Consider the following 13,273-nt stretch of genomic DNA (forward strand, 5'->3'; position numbering starts at 1 on the left):
TTAATTTTAATTATAATTACTATTACTATTACTATTACTATTACTATTACTATTACTATTACCATTATTATTAAAACTCACAAAACTACTTTATTGTTTTGGTTATTTATATTCTCTTTAAAAGTCTACTGCTAACTTGATAGAATACTGTATACATTAAAGCTCCAGATACTTTGAGATCATATCGTCCATTGGAGCTTGAGCCGAAGAAACCAAAAGGATGGTTTACCAACCACCTTTCTTCTTCTTCTTGTTTTTCTTCTTCTTGTCACGACCCCCCGAAGTCTTACAAGCAGTGACTGGAACGATGTCTTTGTTAGCTGTCATCTCGTTACTATCTTCTGGTTCCAAAGGCTCGGTTGAAAGCTCAGCCGATAAGACACACTCAACCTCAGCAGTCTGGGATTCAGAAAAATGTCTAGAGCTGGTGTTTGTTTGGAGGGTGTTCAATACAGGCTCTGTAATTAGACCTTCGGTAGACTTCGAAAGTGATTCAGTATCGGTCTGAAGGATAAGCGACAATGTCTCGAGTTCATTTGAACAATCGACCGATTTCTTGGGAATTGTGCTGGTACAACATTCAATGGATTCGGAAGGAGTCTGAGGATCGGTTTTGGCAAAGTTAGAAGACAATAATGCTGATTCTGGTTCATTATCTGGAAGCTTAGCGGCTTCTGAAGACTCTTTAGATGCTTGAGTAAACTTGGCAGATAGTGAGTCAAGTTCATTAAGAATATCAATCAAGCTTTCGGACACAGTATTTGAAGGTTCGGTAAGGTCAGCAGGTGTTTCTGTGACTTGATTAGATAAACAAGCTACATTGGCTGAAGGAACATATAGCTCTTTTGGGTTGGTTCCTGAACTCTGTCTAATTTCTAAAGCACTTTTTGGTTCTAGTTCTGGTGTAGATGGTGTGACAAGAGGGTCTGAATATACGACAGAAACGGTAGTAGGCAAGGAGTAATACATTTGTTTCTTGATCCAAAAGATACAAGAAAAGATATTTCTGCCTAGCGTGATGAAAAGGAGCAAGAATATGGTGCAATAAATAAAGGACATTATAGCGAGCACCAGAGAAGATTCATGAGAGATTGGGTCATTAGATGGATCAAAGTGCAATGCGGTAGGTGAGTTGTTGTGCCCGACAAGATGAACGAACCAGTAGGTTAGACTGGATAGAATATATTGGGGATTGACCGTCAATGATTCAGGAAGACCTTCTTTGATAAATAGAAAACTAGGCCGTGTAGTCCATGGTACAGCATAGTGTACAGTAGATAACAAACACATGTGAAATGTATGTGTGTGTAATGGTGTTACTATTGGTAGCTTTTATACTGTTGAGAAACTTTTATGAATGAGCTATTCGGGTAGTCATTATTATTCAAGTTTACTATGTGCGTATTTATTCTATTTTGACTTCAATACCAAAGTAGGTATATGTTTACAGTCCATCTATGTATTATATTAGTAGACAGACAATGAGAGGGGTGGGAGTAAGAGTAGTAATGATAATGGATGTTCTTTTATGAGAAGGAGGGGGAGGTAGGGTGGGTGGGTGGGTGAAGTAATAGACCTTAAATTGCTACAATGGATATATTTATTATAAGCATTATTTATGGTAAATTAAGGAGACAATGGTATTCAAGACGTTAATTATTAAACTTTCATTTAGTTATTTAGGGTAAGTCTTTGGGAAAAAAATTGGGGTCAAAGTTTCCTAAATTGATTTCATTTAAAAATAATACTAGTAATGAGACCACAAGATCAATATCCAAACTTCTGGTCAAATTTAACAATAAATTACATTAACATTCTTATTAAATAATTTTAGTCCAGGGCAACTGTGCGAGCAAAGTGTGCGAATTCTTTCCCAATATCAAATGTTCTCTCTCTTTCTCTCTCTCTCTGTTTTTTTTTAACCAAATATATATATATATGGATTTGGATTTCTGTAGGTAACCCAGAAAATGGGGTTAAAATATGAATATTTTGCTTATATAATCGTCTCAAATAATTGCTAATTGAAGCAAAACACAGATCGAAAGATATGTGTTGTAGCAAACGGTACAAAGTGTCCTGAGTACAGCTACTTTTATTTGTATAAAAAATAAGCATATTTTCTTAATTACTGATCCGATATTCAATAACCAACTTTAATTTATAATGTACTTGCAAGTGATTTGAATTAAAAGCAACTTCTTTACTTAAAAAATTATACGCCTTTTTTCTTTATGGCAATTTGAATAAATTATAGGATACCTATACAATTATTAATATGCAACTAAAAAAAATGTATTAACTGTTAGAAACTGACAAGTCTTTAAATCAAATACTCTAGTGGGGTAATTGAGGGGTGTGATCATCTCCCTCATTCACCACATATGATTAAGTCCCACAGAAAAGAAAAATCAGAAGTTATTCTTGTATGTATAAGAGCAAGAAGAAGAAGAAAAAAGAACTCGTTTAAGCATGTTATACAATTTGATTTACTGCTGACCAGTTAATATACATGTATATATATATATATATATATATATTGATCAAGAGTTTTTATATCAAAAAAGAAAAAAGACCAAATATAAACGAACCACGTTCATTTATTATTGATCCCCTAACAGTACAGAACAATATTTGTGTGGGTTGACTACAAAAATGCACCATTCTAACTATAATTTCTCTCAATTCACTGCTACCGTAATATAATAAAGAAAGAAAAAAATATACCTCTTCCGTTCATTCGATTGGTTTTTTCTATTCATTCATTTATGAAAACGTTTTTTGGTGTTAGTTACAAGGTTGATTAAAACATACTTATAAAAATAAAGTGTATAATGAATCAAATTTTAAAGATCAAAAAAAAAAGATCAAAAAAAGTAAAAAAGATCTGTCAAGATATATTATTGGGTGCGCTAAATGAAAAACAATGGAGTGTTGAAAAAATATATATGTATAAAAAAAAATTAAAAAAAAAAACGTGATGTGTAAAATCCATAGTGAAAACCAATAAACATAAGTCATTTCCTCTTTTCTCTCTCTCTCTCTCTCTCTCTTTCTCTCTCTTTATTTATTTATTAATTTGTTTGTATTCCTTCCATCACTTCATTTTACTGGTGTTCATTACGCAATCGCATTGTTAGCTCAACAGCTTGAAGAAAGTGTATTTGTCAACTACTCATTCTGTTTTGGATTTGTAAATGACCGGCATAACTGAAAAGTCGGTTGGGCCTGTTCACCACGAACAGGTTGAAAGAAAGAGATCAAAAGATGAGACCCTGTGTGAGTATTATAGATCAATAGAGGTATTTATTGGTCTACTATAGATACATAGATACATAGATACATAGATTTATCTGTCTATCTGTCTATCTATATAACTTCAAAGTGATAAAGGAAGAAGAAAGAGAAACAGGTGTTAGAGAGAGGGAGAGAGAGGGAGGAAGGGAGGGAGGGGTAGTATGAAGGAAGAGATGTGTGTTCAAATCAGGGATGGCGGAGTTTAATACTTGTCAACTGAACCCTTGTCTTTTTTGTTTCTAGTCCATCCACATACCTTGACTGCTCTGTGTATTTTATTAGCCTGGTTATTCTATGCTGCGGTACGGACCAATCACGAGAATACTGAGATGAGTATCAGGCTCGGCTTGTCCGCAGCAATCTGTTGCTTTGTGTTTATTGGTATGCTGCAATTCCGTGATGGGCCGTTTTTGCGTCCAAGCGTACCATTCTGGAGAGGTGTCCTGAGTCTGAGTGTGCTGTACCAACTATTCTTGGTCTTTTTGTTGTTCTTGGTAAGTTTTTGGCTTAATAGAACACACAAACATAGACAAACATTTGATCAGGCCAACTAAAACAATGTACATCTTGCTATTAGAACAAGGATGATGCACGCCAATTCTTGACTTATTATGATTCTAGTCTGGGAAAACAATTGCCAGAGCGTTCCTATGCTGATGCCTGTGATTTGAACTGGGAGACCATAAAGGTAAAAAAAAATTAAAATAAAGAAAGAAAGAGAAAGGAAGAGAATTTAGTATTGGTAATTGAGAAAGGTTTATATATATATATTTATTTATATATTATAGAGTCAAATGGATATCTTTGTAATTGCACATGCTTTAGGATGGTTTGGCAAAGCACTCATCCTTCGTGACGTATGGTGCTGCTGGATACTATCTGTGACTTTTGAATTATTGGAGTATTCACTTGAACATCAATTGAATAACTTTGCAGAGTGCTGGTGGGACCATGTAAGCTTTATATTTTTGTTTGTGGTTTGGGATCTTGATTTGTTATGATGGTGGTCGACTGACATTTCTTTTTTGGAAAGTGGATCTTGGACGTCCTTTTGTGTAACTGGGCAGGCATTTACCTTGGTATGAAGACATGTCAATACTTTGAAATGAAGGTAAATCAAGAAAAAAACAGAGCATTGTTAAGTATCATTAGAAATACTAATTTATTTATTTAAAAAACAAAGCAATACTCTTGGGCTGGTTTCCGCCAAATCAAGACGTTCCGTGGCAAGGCCAAGAGAGCTGTGCAGCAATTCACGCCTCATGATTGGACTCGTTTCGAATGGAATGCGACAAGTAGTCCAAAAAACTACTTTTGTATTGTTGGTTTGATCATTGTGGTAAGTGAATATTATGGTCTGTATGTTTGTCCGTCGGTCTAACAACAATATAAATAGTTCCTCCAATGCGAGTTGAATTGCTTCTATCTCAAGTATCTCTTGTGGGTCCCACCAGAGCATCCCCTCAACACCTACAGACTAATCTTGCTTTTCTTCTTTGCTCTTCCTGCTGCCAGAGAACTTTACCAATACATTTCGGATAGGTAAGATATATAAAAAAAGAAAATTACTGCTTAAAGATCGATGTACTGTATAACTAAAGCTCTGTTGTCCAACAGTAACACAAACCGGGTGGGGGCCCATGCATGGCTCATCATCTTCAACATCATGACAGAAACACTGATCTGTCTCAAGTTTTCTGAGAACGAGTTTGTAACTCCAGCACCGATGTTTGTCAAGGTTGCCTGGTCAATTGTATTTGCCGTCATCCTTGTCATCTTCCCTCTCTGGAAATTCGTGATTTCTCCTAGAAAAACCTTGAAGGCCGATTAGAATAACGAGTGTATTTTGTAATATAGATTTTGTTTCAATTATTGTAGTATTACCAACAATACTTTATTTTATTATTTTATTTTATTTTTATCATTTCTTTTACTCACTATCACTCATTCACTTACTCATTCATCAATTCTATTCACGCTACTCACTCTATCGCCACTACTATTACTACTAATACTACTTTTACTACTACTACTTTCACGCTCATTCACATACACAGTATATATATATACATTTCTGGTACTATTATCACTATTATCATTATCATTTGTTATCATTATTGCTATTGTACCTTTGTATGAGTGTATAAAATATTATATAGATTATCTTTGTATTAGACCCAACACAAAAAAAAGAAGTAAAACATAAATTACAGAAAACCCAAAAATAAAATAAATAATAAAAAATAAAAGCAAGATGTCCGACTCAACGGACCAAGCTGTTTAAAGAAAATTATGGTTTATAAAACGAATTTTTTGCCTTTCTTAGTATTTTTATATTGTAGGGTTCGGTGCTTAGAAAAAAAATATCTTGAAAAAGATTACCCCCCCCCCTCTGTCTCCCCTTTTTTTTTATATAATATATAATATATAAAATAAATTGCTATATATATATATATATATATATCTGTATACATCTTTCGATTCTACTCTTACTTCTTCCTCTTCTTCCTCTTTAGATCTTCTTTTTTTTTCATAGCCAATATACATACATACCTACATTTATATACTTATCCATCTACATACTAATATTGGTGGTATCATTGAATTAATACCGTTATTCTACAGCAATAAATGGCATTAGATTGCATATCCGTAAGTTATCCTTTATTGACTCTTCTTGCAATTAATACATAATACATCTATGCATCTATATCTTTAAATATACACACTTTATACAATCTTATTGATTCTGTATTTCAATGTACTCATATCAATATTGTTTTACATGTCATTCAGACCCCTTGGGAAGGGTTGGATTTTGTACCTTGTTTCCGTGAGACGTAAGAACTGCCATGTCAACACTAGGCTCCAGCTCATTCAAATCTCTTGTTCTATTATGATTGCTAAATAATTTCTTGTAGAGTAATAAATGGTGCCCTTCCAGTCATTGCTCTCATTTATGTCACTGTGACAATCGTCATTACAATCACACAATACCAACGTACCAGCCGGTATTCGCCTCTCAACACCAAGACCAATGCTCTTCCATTCTATGGTGCCACAAACCCAACCCCCGCCCTGACCAACAACAGTGGCTCAATCAGCGTAAAGACCGCGTGTTCGACTCTGAATACTGGATCATTACGTTGGTCAGTCTATGACCTATCCCGCTGCGGAGTCTCACTCTTTCAATTGGTTTCATTCGTCTATCTACTCAATCAATCGTTTCAGGGCCACTATGAAACCGACAAAAAGGTCGAAGGCCAAGAACCAGATGTGATCATGACATATGGTATTCATGCCATTTATTATGTAAGTATTCGTCTTTACAATCCAAAACAATAATAACAATAGATAATTGTTGATTTACTCATCCAAACATACGTACATACATGCATACATGCATACATGCATACATGCCTACATGCCTACATGCATGCATGCATAATATATAAATAAATCTAAATATATATATATATATATAGGGAATCCTATTCAGCATCTCTTTGGCTGTATTGGTATTGTCTGGATCATCAAAGTCGTTAGCAGACTCTCTCTGTAACCAGGCTCATAATTTATTCGGATTTGACACTTTGGTGGGTCTGATCAACTTAAGATCCTATTACTTGGTTCATGACGTAGAGTTGGAAAGCACTGGATATACGTTTGCCCTTATTTCCTTCTCTTTAAATCTCGGCCTATTCTGTCTCTTAATCCATGAAGAACGACAGGCACCCGACGAAATAGTATATGCTGATAATGTAAGTCATTTTGGTTTCTTGTCCAACCTTTTCTTTATTTGTTTTTTCATTATATATAATTTATTTATTTATTTAATCTGTGTGTAAAATATTATATATACATATATAATAATCAACTACATCTCAGATCACTTTATATATTACACCGATTATATAAGAAACAGTCTAAGCTCATAATTCTTGTGTAAATTATCTAGGGGCGTGTATTGTCCGGTGAAGAGTGGGCATCAACTTACTCAAAATACATGTTCTCATGGGTAAACACTATGATGAAACAAGGCTATCAAGCCACTCTGAACGAACAAGACCTGATGGAAATGGTCGACGATAACCGGGCCAAGAACATCCTGCGACAGTTCAGACAACACCACAGACTTTCAATGGCATGGGCGCTCCTCAAAACTTTCAAAGCTCCCCTTGCTCATCAATGGGTTTTCTGCATGGTCTGGTCGATCATGATGTTCGGCCCACCCTATTTTCTCAATAAGATCATCCGGTACATCGAACACACCGGCGATGGTTCTTCTGATCAGTCGGTTACTAGCGCATTTCTGTCAGTCTTTGGCTTATTCCTGTCTTCGGTTGTCATGTCATTAGCCTACCAAAGAGCACTCTATATCGGAAGATGTCTTGGAACTCGCATCCAGTCTATCGTCATTGGCGAAGTTTATGAAAAGACTCTGAGACGGCGTGACGAGACCGGAAAATCATCCGAAGATGGACCAAAAAAGATCCAGGGAAATGTTGATAATCTCTTGTCGGTCGATTCCAGAAAAATGGGAGAACTTACAGCCTATGTATTTTACATCTACTGCTTCCCGCTCCAGATCTCGGTCTGCATCTGGAGTCTCTATCGTCTGTTGGGCACAGCATCGCTCTACGGCATGCTGGTCATGTTGATCTTGCAGCCAGTCACCTATATCCTCAGCAGCAGATTCCAGAGCCTTCACCATGTCGTAATGGCCTGTACCGACAAACGCATCAAGCTCACAAAGGAGCTCCTGTCGGCTATCCGCATCGTCAAGTTCTTTGCCTGGGAAGACCAGTTTAGAAATCGTATCTCGGAAGCTCGTCTGGTCGAGCTCAAGGCCATCCGATCTCGGTTGTACATGTACATGTGGATGGGTAATGCCTGGTTTATGATTCCTATCCTGATCATGGTCACTGTGTTTTACATCTACACCAAGACCTTTGTCCTCACTGCATCGACTGCCTTTACTGCCCTGGCCCTGTTCAACACCTTCAAGACCACCCTTGACGAATTGCCCGTGATCACATCCTTCATCCTGCAAGCCAATGTGTCTCTGACGCGTATCGAAGACTACCTAAAGGAAGAAGAAGTCGTCTTGCCCGCCAATGGTATTGCTACGGACAGAATCGGATTCATCAACAAGGCATCCTTTAGCTGGGACAAGTCGACCGTCGCCGAAAACTCCATACCGACCTTGCGTAACCTCGATCTGTGTTTTCCCTCTCAGAAACTCTCGCTCGTTTGTGGCCCAACTGGATCTGGAAAGACTACCTTATTGGCAAGTCTTCTTGGCGAAACCTACTGCCACCAGGGCGCGGCTGTTTTACCCCGCTTGCGAGCATCAGCGTCAAACACACTCGGTGGCGCGGTGTCTGGCATTGCATACGTTGCCCAGACTGCCTGGCTCCAGAACTGCAGCATCAAAAACAACATCCTGTTTGGACTTCCGTACGATGAGCAGCGCTACCAAGATGTTCTGTACATGACAGCCCTGACCCGTGATCTCGAGATCCTGGAGTGCGGTGATTCAACCGAAGTTGGTGAAAAGGGAATCACACTCAGCGGTGGCCAAAAGCAACGGGTGGCCATTGCTCGTGCGGTGTATTCTCAGGCAAGCACTGTGCTTCTGGACGATTGTTTAAGCGCCGTTGATGCCCACACCGCCAAACATCTTTATGAGTATTGCTTGAACGGCCCGTTGATGAAGAGCAGAACCGTTATTTTGGTTACGCATCATGTCAGTCTGTGTATCAAGGCTGCGGCCTACGTTGTCGCTCTCCTTGATGGTGAGGTTGCAGCCCAGGGTGATCCAGCAACTGTAATCCAGAGTGGGGCCTTGGGAGATGAATTGGTCCACACAGATAGCGATGACGACAGTGAAGAAGATGAGCAGACATCTCTGCCGCTGGTTCCCAGAGTAGCAGCGACTGCTCAATTGGATGGAGCTGGCCGATTGACTCTAGAAGAAAAGAAGGCCGAGGGTGGTGTGGACAAACAGGTCTACGTGACCTACTTTTTTGCTTCGGGTGGAATCGTGTTCTGGCTGTCGGTATTGGTCCTCTTCTGTTGCGCTCAAGCCACTGTGGTTGGCCAGGACTACTGGATCAAGATCTGGTCAGCGGCCTACAGCACAAGAAAGGATATTCTGTCTACATTTTCATTGTTCTCGCTCGCCCAGCTAGACTCATTGCACTTTATGAACTCTTCTGGTATTAGTAACGATGAGCCCCTTGATCAGCCTGTAGATGTGACATACTACCTCGGTATCTACTTTGCCATTGGTATTCTTGCTTTGATTGTCACTACATTGCGACAGGTGCTTTTGTTTGAAGGCTCGCTCACGGCGTCAAAGCGGATCCACGCTCAGCTTCTTGAGAGCATTCTTCGTGCCAAGGTTCGCTTCTTTGACACTACGCCTTTGGGCCGGATTGTCAACAGATTTTCATCCGACCTCGAGACAATTGACCAGTCGGTGGCTCCGTCGCTTTCTTTGTTACTCTACTCAATCATCGCGACGATCTATGTGGTATTCCTTGTGTCGATCATTACGCCTTCCTTTTTGATTCCCGCCATCTTTATCGGATTGCTGTATTGGGCGATTGGTGTCTATTACCTCAACACTTCAAGAGATCTCAAGCGCCTCAACTCTGTGTCTCGCAGTCCTATATATGTCCAGCTCAACGAGACTGTGAATGGAGTGGCTACGATCCGTGCGTTTGGTGCCCAGGAGAGATTTGTGATTGACAATCTCGAGAAGATCGATGCTAACAACCGCCCTTTTCTGTGGATGTGGGCCACCAACCGCTGGCTCCATTGTCGAGTTGATTTCTTGGGTGCTGTGGTTTCGTTCTGTGCCGGTGCGGTGCTGATTATGGCCCGGTCGTGGGTTGACCCTGGTCTGGCCGGACTCTCATTGAGTTATGCGCTTACATTCAACCACCATGTTTTGTGGGTGGTGCGCATGTACGCGATCAACGAAATGAACATGAACGCAATTGAACGTGCGCACGAGTATCTCGAACTTGAGCCAGAATCAGCCAACACTATTGTTACTGTTTCGCCTCCCCACAGTTGGCCAGAGGCAGGTAAAATTGAGGTCAAAGACCTTGTGATCCAGTATGGACCTGACACGCCTGCTGTTCTCCGTGGTGTGTCCTTCAAGACCCGGCCTCGGGAGAAGATTGGAATTGTGGGTCGAACTGGATCCGGAAAGTCAACCCTGGCGTTGTCATTGTTCAGATTTATGGAACCGACCGAAGGACAGATCGTGATTGACGGCGTGGATATCCATTCAATTGCACTCAAGGACCTCCGTTCGCGCCTCACGATCATCCCCCAGGACCCTGTTTTGTTTTCCGGGACTCTCAGAAGCAATCTGGATCCATTTGGCGAGCATGATGATGCCGACCTGTGGGCGTCTCTAAAGCGGGCCCACTTGATTGGCAAGGAACGAGAGACCGATACGCCGGTCACACTTGATGCACCGGTAACTGAGAACGGCAGCAACTGGTCTCAAGGCCAACGACAACTGATTGCCCTTGCGCGTGCCTTGGTCAAGCGTTCGAGCTTGATTATTCTTGATGAAGCAACCTCGTCTGTCGACTTTGATACGGACCATAAGATCCAAGAGACCATTAGAACCGAGTTTGTGAATGCGTCTTTGCTGTGCATTGCGCATCGTATCCGGACCGTAGCTGATTATGACCGTATCCTTGTATTGGACCAAGGCAAGGTTGTCGAGTACGACACTCCTTATGCATTGATGACCAAGCCCGATGGTGTGTTCCATCAGATGTGTGAGCGCAGTGGGGAATATACCGAGTTACTGGCCATTGCTCAACAAAAGCATATCTCTATTACCACAACTACTAATACTCCTTAACCACTTTAACTCACTCACTCACATATACACATAGACAAAAAAAAAGACTCTTTATTGTTTTAATTACATTACATTACATTTTTATTATAGTATATTATATTGTATTTCATATATACTTGTTTATATATTTACAGTTTAGTTATCACAATGGTATAGGCTGACTATTGTAAAAAAAAAATCTTTTTGTTCTTTCTTTTTATACTACTTCCAAGTAAGTTTTCTTCAAATACAAGCAGATGAAGATGTATCAGCATTTACAGCGTATTATTCTTTTTCTTCTTCTTATTTTTTGCTATCATTCTAAAGCTTTATATATCACAAAAAGAAGAACATCCACACATAACACTCGGCACAACATAGCACATTTTTTATGCTGTATTATTATTATTTTTTATTTTACTTTTAATTTTAATTTTAATCCATCTCCTTTTGATCTCCTTTTTTGGTCGCTTTAGATTTCTTACATTAAACTTCCATCTTCAATATCAAGACAAAAGAAACATGTTTGTACCTACGATCAAATACAAAAGAGTCTCTGAACAAACCAAAGAGAAAGAGAATAAAGAAGTTGAAATAAAAAGAGTCGAGTTGGAAGTTCCAAAGGCTGTTGGTTCAACAACTGTCCCCAGTGTTTTCAATCCACCCCAAAAGCCGGTGGTTGTCCCTAGACCCACTACTGTTACTGCTACACCTCCAGTAGGCAGCTTTGTTGTTTCTATACCTGCAATACCAAAGTCTGTTATTAGTGCCATTACCACAGAACCTATCAAGGATCCCGAGCCAGAAAATGTGCTAGATAGCGAAAATAAAGAAAGTCTGGATGAAGTGCTGGTAGTTGTGGAGCCAAGTATTGAAGTGGACCCGATTGACAAGGAGCGGATTGTGATTACATTATCGACTGGTAAACAATACAAGGCCGATCGCTACTGTCCTCATGCGGGTGCAGATCTAAGTTTTCATGGCATAATTGGTGAAGACGATTATCCTCCCGAAATTGGACCCATCCTGACATGCGGAATCCACTACTGGGAATTTGTTCTCGACAGACAAGGTGTCGGGCACAACGGAATGGTATCGATTGAAGCTTGTCCAGTCACGTGCAAAAGCGGATCAAGTAAATTAGAGTGGTGAAAGAAAGAAAAAGTCAAATTGAGTGTGCCAGTTGAAATCAAATAAAGAAGTAACATATATATATATACTAAAAAAAAGGCACAAACTGTTATTAATAAGAAGGATATAAAAGTTAAGAAAAGAAATGACAGCAGCTTTTCTTTTTTTTATATGGATAATTAACTAATTATACATCTACAATATTATACACAATAATGGATGGTGTATGATAAACACTAGTGATACTGGTAATAATAACGAGTAAAATGAAAGCAAATGATTCACTGGGCAATCTTAACTAGCGAATGGTTCAATATTGAAACAATATTACCTTTCTCTTTTTTTCTTTTCTTTTTTTTTCGTGTTCTGTTTTTTACCAGTCACAAGTTGAGCTCGTTATAAAACGGCTTGTTGGTTGTACACTCATTTTCTTTTTTATTTTATTTTTTATACACAAATTCGGGTGATTGATCGGAAACACAAAAAAAAAATAAGAGAGAGAGAAAGGGAGAAAAAAGCTAGTCCACTGTAATTAATGCTGACTGTAAGCATCGTCTTGACTCTTAACAAAAATAAATTATATTGTTATTTTTATTAACCCAACTCCACCTAATTCAACCCAATTCATTCTTCCCACGTTCTCGTCATCAAAATATTTCAAAATTGTGAAGTGCACTATGTACTTTTTTTTTGTTTCTTTTTCTATCAAAATTTGAGTTTTGAAACATTGAAACAAAAAATGAGAATATTATATAGAGATTTTCACATTAATAAGAACAATATTATATATATATATATAAATGTATAAATAAATAAATAAATTTAATTTGTTTTGAACCTTTTAGTGAATTCGCTTTACTAAAATAAAAATAAAAAAAAACCCTCTCTTTTTCCGTAGTTACCCGTACTTATTAGAGGTGTGAAAGCTAAACAATAAACACCGCTCGGAAAAAGCGAAAAAAAAACCGGGTT

The 13,273-nt window shown here is 38.6% G+C and overlaps 4 protein-coding genes across 4 annotated transcripts; 3 read left to right on the plus strand and 1 right to left on the minus strand.

Moving 5' to 3' along the window:
* Positions 1-225: 225 nt before the first annotated feature.
* On the minus strand, positions 226-969 carry PHYBLDRAFT_142249 (hypothetical protein; the record flags this gene model as incomplete). The annotated part of the gene is made up of 1 exon (XM_018430765.1): positions 226-969. The coding sequence occupies one exon, from the start codon at positions 967-969 to the stop codon at positions 226-228; it is 744 nt and encodes a 247-aa protein (XP_018294778.1).
* A 2,154-nt stretch (positions 970-3,123) lies between these two features.
* Positions 3,124-5,325, plus strand: PHYBLDRAFT_131689 (hypothetical protein). The gene is made up of 8 exons (XM_018429433.1): positions 3,124-3,279; positions 3,541-3,791; positions 3,875-3,985; positions 4,086-4,250; positions 4,331-4,408; positions 4,481-4,636; positions 4,694-4,839; positions 4,915-5,325. Exons 1-8 carry the CDS (start codon positions 3,198-3,200, stop codon positions 5,126-5,128), a joined length of 1,203 nt encoding a protein of 400 aa, XP_018294779.1. The 5' UTR covers positions 3,124-3,197; the 3' UTR covers positions 5,129-5,325.
* A 490-nt stretch (positions 5,326-5,815) lies between these two features.
* Positions 5,816-11,443, plus strand: PHYBLDRAFT_185838 (hypothetical protein). The gene is made up of 5 exons (XM_018439153.1): positions 5,816-5,949; positions 6,094-6,137; positions 6,219-6,609; positions 6,783-7,058; positions 7,256-11,443. The coding sequence occupies exons 1-5, from the start codon at positions 5,929-5,931 to the stop codon at positions 11,189-11,191; spliced, it is 4,668 nt and encodes a 1,555-aa protein (XP_018294780.1). The 5' UTR covers positions 5,816-5,928; the 3' UTR covers positions 11,192-11,443.
* A 249-nt stretch (positions 11,444-11,692) lies between these two features.
* PHYBLDRAFT_185839 (hypothetical protein) lies at positions 11,693-12,580 on the plus strand (the record flags this gene model as incomplete). Its single annotated transcript, XM_018439154.1, has 1 exon — positions 11,693-12,580. One exon carries the CDS (start codon positions 11,693-11,695, stop codon positions 12,320-12,322), a length of 630 nt encoding a protein of 209 aa, XP_018294781.1. The 3' UTR covers positions 12,323-12,580.
* Between the last annotated feature and the right edge of the window lie 693 nt (positions 12,581-13,273).

The sequence above is a fragment of the Phycomyces blakesleeanus genome (genome assembly GCF_001638985.1).
Source record: "Phycomyces blakesleeanus NRRL 1555(-) unplaced genomic scaffold PHYBLscaffold_5, whole genome shotgun sequence".
In the NCBI taxonomy this organism is placed as follows: Eukaryota; Fungi; Mucoromycota; class Mucoromycetes; order Mucorales; family Phycomycetaceae; genus Phycomyces; species Phycomyces blakesleeanus.